At 36.0% G+C, this 8224-nt stretch overlaps 1 protein-coding gene and 1 long non-coding RNA gene across 2 annotated transcripts; both read left to right on the top strand.

Moving 5' to 3' along the window:
* Positions 1–392: 392 nt before the first annotated feature.
* LOC136811688 (uncharacterized) lies at positions 393–4142 on the top strand. The gene is made up of 4 exons (XR_010847261.1): positions 393–850; positions 2482–2556; positions 2773–2846; positions 3537–4142. It is a non-coding gene; the product is annotated as an uncharacterized lncRNA (long non-coding RNA).
* Positions 4143–5197: 1055 nt separating this feature from the next.
* On the top strand, positions 5198–6619 carry LOC136811631 (DIS3-like exonuclease 1). Its single transcript, XM_067068259.1, has 4 exons — positions 5198–5386; positions 5622–5680; positions 5834–5911; positions 6300–6619. Exons 1-4 carry the CDS (start codon positions 5248–5250, stop codon positions 6453–6455), a joined length of 432 nt encoding a protein of 143 aa, XP_066924360.1. The 5' UTR covers positions 5198–5247; the 3' UTR covers positions 6456–6619.
* The last annotated feature ends 1605 nt before the right edge of the window (positions 6620–8224 follow it).

The raw sequence follows: 8224 nt of genomic DNA, 5'->3' as shown, positions 1-8224 counted from the left end.
ATTCCCGCGAATTTTTCGAAAATTGATGAACCGCGAAATTAAATTCCCGCGAAAAAAAATAATTTGACCAACCGCAAAATTAAATTCCCGCGAAAATTTCTTCCCTTAAGGTAGTAATTTATTTGATTGTTTTGGTACAGACGGGAAATTGGTGTTACATTATTGTAAATCGCAAGCTTGGGGCTGAAATATTGTGTCAGGAGATCTTTTATACCTTACATTGTAAATAATTAAAAATTTTGCAACCTTTATTAAAATAATAGGCTAGTTTGGATCCTCAGTAAAAATTAACATGCATCTCATACATCCATTAGAAAGGAGTGATGCTTACTTCTATATATTGAAGATTGGTTTATAAGAATTAACAGAAGATCACTTTTTGATTTTTTTGCTCAGAAAGAGCTGCTACCCTGGTAAATCAACTCGGGTTCAATTTCGGGTGTATCAGGTTCACCCGACCTTACCTGAAATTGCTATTTTTGGAAGTCCGGTTCGTTTCCAGTAAATCGGGTTAACCCGAATTCACGGGTTGTTCAGGTTGTTGTTTTTTCGAGTATTTCGGGTTTACCTTAAAAGTCGGGAAACCCAGGTTAGCGCGCGCCTGCGCACCGAGCACTTACCTGAAGAACTCGGGTTATTGGACGATTTTGAGTGGTCCTTTGCGTCCGCAAAAATATTTTTTTCACGATCGAGAATTTAGAGCGCGCTTTTTTTCTTTCTGCGAGAGAGTTCAACATGGAAGGTCACGTCACTTAGTACTTCTCATTTACAATTTACTTTGACAACTGGATGAAGAAAATCGTCTACAATTTTCCAAAGGCAATGACTATGACTGGATGAAGAAAAAAAGGTATGCTTTTATCATTCTTTATTTTCTTAATAAATTGACAGGGCAGGGGAAGTTGGTATGATTCATGGTTATTCTTCTGATCAATCTCTTTTCTCAGCCTCAGAGTGTTCTTTGAACTTAGGTGCCAAAAATATATCTCAGTTGTATTATTTTTGCAAGTAAGTCTATAAAGTAATCCCAATAAATTGTTTCCTGGAAATTTTTAACCTTTAGCTAAAGCTAGAATCTGAGAGTGTTTGTTTGTGGTGTATCTCACTAGAGTACTACGACACCTTCTACTTCAACAACAACAGTCGGAATCCAGCGTGGAAATTTGTCTACTATGACTGGTTTTTTGTCCGAACACAGTTGCATGTTTTGTCATATTTTGTCTGAAGGCCAACCATCCCAAATAGTGCATCTCAGATTCAGTTAAGCTAGAATCTGAGAATGTCTGTCAGTATGTCCGTGCAGTCTGTCAGTCTGTCACTGCTAAACTTTGTTTGGGGCAGTGAGCAGGCTGGCGTCATCAAAAATGGTTGGATTCTGCTGAAATTTTGCACACTTGTTCCTTGGGTGAATCCCTGGGAGCCCTGGGTTTTTTTGTTTTCTTTTTTCCTTTTTTCAAATTTTTGATTTTTAGGGGCATTATCACGAGACTTCAAAAATGGTCCGATTTAGCTGAAACTTTGCACACTTGTTCCTTGAGTGATTATCTGGGGATATTTTTTTTGCTTCTTATCGAAATGTTAACTCTTGGGGGGGGGGTGTGGTAATGAGTTTTAGCCTCAAAACGAGGCTAAAAACTTTGGGGCAGGCTCGAGACTTCAAAAATATTCCGATTCAGCTGAAATTTTGCACACTTGTTCCTTGGGTGAATATCTGGGAATAGATTTTTCATTTTTTCAAAATTTCGATTCTTAGGGGCGTGGTCATGAGTTTTGGCCTCAAAGTGAGGCTAAAAACTCTTGGGCAGATTGGAGACTTCAAAAATGGTCAGATTTAGCTGAAATTTGCACACTTGTTCCTTGGGTGAATACCTGGGAGCTTTTTTTCATATTTTCAACATGTTGACTCTTAGGGGAGTGGTAACGAGTTTTAGCCTCAAAACGAGGCTAAGAACTTTGGGGCAGGCTTGAGACTTCAAAAATATTCTGATTCAGCTGAAATTTTGCACACTTGTTCCTTGGGTGAATATCTGGGGTATTTTTTCATTTTTTAAAATTTTGATTCTTAGGGGCGTGGTCATGAGTTTTACCCTCAAAACAAGGCTGAAAACTTTAAGGCAAGCTCGAGACTTCAAAAATGGTCCGAATTTAGCTGAGTAACAGCAAAATTCTTTGGAACTTCTCCATTTCGATTTTTTTAGACAGGAAACATATTTTTTGGGCCGGCCTAATAACTAGATTTTCCTTACTTACTATGCTTTAGAAACGTCTGAAATTAGGTTGTGGTGTGTCATTCAGGTAGTTAGATATTTTTTTTTTACTTATATAGGTTCAGAAGGGAATAACTGACAGTAACTGATAGTTTTTGGATGGGTGTAGCTCAAGAAAGAGAATCCAATAAAGCATGCGTACCCTGCTTCCCTCACTCAGGAAAGAACAATATAAAATGAAAAATATTTTTTGATATTCATTTCTTTTTGACAGGTTCAACCCCAACAAGAGCTAAAATGCACAAAGAATTCAAAATTGACAATTCACTCAGATTACACCGCAAGCCAAGTAAGTACCGAATGTCTGTTTAACTATTCAGATGTTGAAAGATGCCCGTTAAACAGATGGCCGAACTGTAAAAATCACAAATATTTGGTCTGTATAGCTCAGTACATTGAAGGCTGTGAACAAGAATTTGTAGCCTTCCGTAAATTCTTAAAAAAGCCATTTGAAATGGAGTTTGTGGTAACAATTCAGTAATGAGAAATTCTAATATTTTTTTAGACATGGCTCTTCCAACCATAGTACCAACTGAATCAAAATTCGAAAGCTGATGAAAATTCTTCCCCATTTAACAAGTAAGTGTTATTTTTCAATACGAAGATATTTGGGCGGATGAACAGGCCAACTATATGATATATTCCAGTATACTATTTTTTAGGTAAGCCATTTCAAGTTCTGAGGGTTTGAAATTTTTGTTGAAGGACTCCCCAGGGCACTCAGGCAAGAGGGGGATGTGTCGCAGACCAGAGTCTCTTTTATAAGTAAAGAAATACTTTAAGGGGATAGAATTTTGCGGTCGGCACTATTGGGTGGCAATATTTTCACGATATTGTATCTTTATACTGTCAAATCATGCATATTGGTTGTTGAAATACACATTATTTGCGCTTTTTTCATGCAAGTAACCATTCAAAAAGTATTTATTTGACATATTTTGAGTTTTGATTAGAAATATTTCGCGGATGGGGCCCTTCCAAATTTCCATTGGGATTAAATTTCGCGTATTTTCGCGGATGACACCCAAATCCGCGAAATTTAATCCCTGCGAAAGTTTATCTCATTAAAGTACTTGGGATATTTTAAAATTCACTAAATTTTTGAAATCAGCTAAAAATTGTCTAGGGTCCATTTTTGAACACCAGTGACACGCCAGTGACAGTACCCCTCCCCAGGGAAATTCAGACATTAAATGTATGCAATAATGGAAAACGCTTCAAAACCTTACTGAATTTCCATGACATCATTATTTATCATTAATTTTTAAGGTGAAGAAAGTCAATGGAGTTTCGTGACAGCGACAAATTCGGTTAACTCAACTCAAATTTGCGATGTTGTTTTCACATTTCTTTTGCAATATGAATCTTCAGTCTCAAACACGCTCCCCGTGTCTATATTAGATGGTGACAGCTTCTTGTATAATGTGTTCCAAACAGTTGTTATTCCTGGTTATTCATGTCAAATGAGTGCAACTGTAATCTACCTTTGAACTGGAACCTCTTATACATTCGATGGGACATTGAATGTATCAAAAATCAATTAAAGAACAATCATGTAAAAGTAATTTTTTCATTCTATGAAATGTGTTAAAGTAGACAAATTATTTACAATTTATGAATTTAGAATTTATATCAATTTACTTTCATTTTATACTATATTAATTTTATCAAAAATTTTGAAGGATAACCTTTCTTGACACTGCTTTAAGGAAATCAATTTTCATAAAAGATTCTCATTTTCGCTGACTTTTGTCAGCTGCAAGTCACATTTTTAAACATTATTATTATTATATTTTAAAGTAATATCGCGTTGGAAAGATAATTTTGAACAGATTGATTTGAGTTCGCTAGGTTCGTTGCACTTATTTCTAACTTAACAGTATCATTAAGACTTGCCTTATTAATCCATTCAAAATTATCTTTTGGACGAATTTTTACTTTTATTATGACATCTTTCTATCGTTTCTATTTTCAAAAACTAGAAAATGCCTTTTCTGAATTAGTTGGAACAGACTTTACATTAAGTTGATAAAAGAGCTAAATTATTTTTCCCCAAAAGATTTGTTGACAGTCTATGTTTGTAAATCGTGTATTTCGAAGCTAGATTACTCTTACGCTGTTAAACTGTATTTGTGAATATTTAAGTGATTATTCTCAAAATATATCAAGTAAAGTAATGCATAATGTGATGCTTCCTCTTTTTTCTTGCGGTATTTTAACAAAACAATTTCGAGTATGTTTCGCAAAAACCACTGATATTTAAACCTGATTTACCCGAGTTTGAACTGTAAAGAGGCTGACGTGAGCAAACGGGTAAATCAGGTAAACCCGAGAACCCTAGTTACCCGGGTAAGATGGGTTTCTATTTTTGGAATTTTTCGACCCGAAATACTCGAGTAAATTGCTCATCGGGATTTTCGGGTATACCTCACGTCAATTACTTGAGTATTACCCTAGTATTACCCGAGTTAGTTTACCAGGGTATTGCCACATCGTTAAAGTTGACTGTTTATCATCATGTTCTGAAAACTATGTAATTCTTATTTCAAGAATAATTTTAAAATTTCTAATAAATTTAATTTTGTGATCCATCATTATCTTGGCGGCTCTTTTTTTGTCAATATAAACAACTGATATAAAACTGTATTTCAAAACGTCAAAAATAGCAAAATCGATTTTTTATAGGTTTAGTACCTTTTGTATTTAAAATTTAAATGGAATTTTAAAGAAGTAAAACTTACAGGAGAAAGTTTTGGTACATAAATTTTTCCCAAAACTTTCTCCTGATATTTTGAAAATATCTTATCTAAATTTTATGAAATCCTCACAGTAGCTTGACTAAAAGAATATTTACCATAAGATTGGCTACGTTCTATTCTTTTACTTCTTTAGATGAAATAGTTGTGTCTATCCAGTCTATCCTATATTTTCTTGCCTTAAAAATATTCAGATATAAATAAAAAAGGATTCTTCATTAAGAATGTTGATCAAAACAGAGAAACTTGTTCATATTAAGAAAAATACAAGAAACTTCATCAATGTTGTAAGGGAACATTATTTACGTGATGATATCCCGTGTAAAAGTCATGCATGCTATAAAAATTGTGTTCAGCCAAAAGGTATGATTTTTGCTTTAATTTCTAGTATTTTACACTTCTGTTATAGGGTTGCTAATCTACCTTTAGAGATTTAATAATCCAAGTCTGATGCTTAAACATCTGGCAAAAGCAGAGGCAAAAAAACATTCATACAAAAAGTTTTGTATTTGTATCTTTCTATATGGTTCTAGTTAAAATTATTTTAAATTATTTTTTAATTGAATCGAAGAATGCTAAAAAAACTTTGATTTTTCAGGGTTGCCGTTACTTACAGATGAACAAAAAACAACCCATTACGTCATCCCAGACATCACTGTAAGATTCATTAGATTGTATTAGATGCAACAAAAATCAAAAGTGTTTATGAATTTAAGTTTATTAGAAAGGACCAAATTACTGTTTTAGATTTTACTTTTTCAAAATATTTGGCATGGACCTATAAATCATTCTAATTAAATTTATTTTTAGTGCTGTCGTAAATATCTTGAAATTTTGGAATTGAAAGAATTGACCAATATAATTTCCCTGCAATCTGTTGTCCAGCAAGTAAGCATGTGTCTTTTTTTCACTTGCCAAAATTTAGCTGAAGTATAAAGTGTACTGCTTACAAGATTTTAATTTTTATGAAAGGCTGCAATACAAGGTTTATTCTTCCATTTTTGTGTTAATTCACAAATACTTTACCAAGCGTTTTGGTAAAGAATATCCCTTGACTGTAAATGTATTCCACTGAGCACTCTAACTGTCGCAATAAAAACAATGCAACCTTCAGCAATGGCTGAATGATCAAAACCAGGGGTTCCTTGTCAGCTGGCCATGCAACCCGTCCTAGATTACTGGGCCAATCCACGTAAAATATGAAGTCTGTCTATCTATTAATATTGTTGAAGTAGAATGAATTCATTAACTAAATCAAACAAATTATATGTTTTAGATTAAGAAGAAAGCAGGGAAACGTGTCTCAAAGAACATTACTGGCATTCACAAGAATCCTCTGAAGAGCTCCATTGTTTTTGACAATGAATTCCGCCAATCCTGTTATGTACAGCGCAAAGAAGGCCAGGATCTAGATGAATGGTTTTGGAAGTAAGAATACATAGAAAAGAGCTTGAAACTTGACTTAAAATCATTTTAAAGATATTATATTTTATGATATAGAAAGAAGCCCTACCTCTCATGTTGATAAAGCACAACAATTATATATAATTTCTCAAAATTTGTGTTCGCGTGGTGCAGGAGGGAGAGAAGTTAGTTCTTTTTGTGTTTTAAATGTTGTATAAGTAAATGTTAGTAGATAAGTAATTAAATGATAAATAATGTAGGCGCAGTAGTGTAGTGGTTATCAATCTTGACTGCCGTCTAGGAGGTAGGGGTTCGATTCCCGCTCGGTGCTGTGATTCACTTGGCAAGTGAATGTACCTTCGCCCAGGCCAACCCATGCCATGTGAGGGGAATTGGGTAGACAGAAACTCAAGAAGTCTGTCGGTGACTGTGCTAGGTATCGATTCCACAATCCATCGGGGATGAGGTGAGAGTAGTGGTGAACATTATACCACTATAAAGCTGAAATCTGATTGAATAATATCAATATATACAATATAGATTAAAGACACCTTAAAAATGCGTGCTTGTCGTACTTGTCGTTCTCTATACATCAAACCATTACTATCATACTCTCCTTGAAACAGACGTAGAAACGTGGTTGTCTGACATGCCCACTAAACAATGTTTAGTCATATACCCTCGAAGTCCGTGTTTGCCGTGCTCAGCGTGTCCGTCAAAATATGTTTACTCGTATACCCTCGCAGTCCGTGCTTGCCGTGCTCAGCGTGTCCGACAAAATATGTCTAGTCATATACCCTTGAAGTCCGTGCTTGCCGTGCTCAGCGTGTCCGACAAAATATGTCTAGTCATATACCCTTGAAGTCCGTGCTTGCCGTGCTCAGCGTGTCTGAGTTGTCAAAGAAAATTCTTACACCCTACCTTTACTTTACACCCTACTCGTATACACCCTTCACACACACACACACACAGACACTTGGCACATACACCCCCCACACAGTGTCTTTATATAGCGTGTTTGCTGTACTAAGCGTGCTCATCAAACGATGTTTAGAAATACACCCTCGCAGTCCGTGCTTGCCATGCTCAGCGTGTCCGACGAAATATGTTTAGTCATATACCCTTGAAGTCCGTGCTTGCCGTGCTCAGCGTGTCTGAATTGTCGAAGAAAATTCTTACACCCTACCTTTACTTTACACCCTACTCATATACACCCTTCACACACACTTGGCACATACACCCCCCCCCCACACACACAGTGTCTTCATATATCCCGTGTTTGCCGTGCTCATCGTGCTCATCAAACGATGTTTAGTCATATACCCTCAAAGTCTGTGCTTGCCGTGCTCAGCGTGTCCGTGAATTTCGAAACAAAAAAAAACGTGGGCCTTTTGTTCTCAATTTCCAAGACCAGACGAAGGAAACCCTTGGGCGGTCCGGCAACTGGTAAGGTAAAGCAGTCAGAAATGAAAACTTTCACAAATCCCAGACCGGGCAGGATTGGTTCTGGTCATTGAATTCTTGAAGTTGAAGTAACTTAGAAGTTGAAATTTTAACTAGAGGTCGCGTTGGGTAGTTTCAGCTGAACATGGCATCGAAAGATATTCAAAAGACTGGTAGCAAGAGGGGCTATGGATCCTGTCAGAGTTGTGGGCAGGAATACCGCAATCGGAAAAAGCCGAAAGTTTGCGACAGTGACAATCGTAACAACCTGAAATTGGACGATAAAAAAGTTCTTCCAGTCTCCGTTGTTGTTTACAACGATGACAGAGGATGTCTAAAATCTATTAAGATGAA

The sequence above is a fragment of the Clytia hemisphaerica genome, unplaced genomic scaffold, assembly GCF_902728285.1.
Source record: "Clytia hemisphaerica strain Z4C2 unplaced genomic scaffold, Clytia hemisphaerica genome assembly, whole genome shotgun sequence".
NCBI lineage: Eukaryota > Metazoa > Cnidaria > Hydrozoa > Leptothecata > Clytiidae > Clytia > Clytia hemisphaerica.
This window is presented reverse-complemented; position numbering and strand designations above follow the sequence as displayed.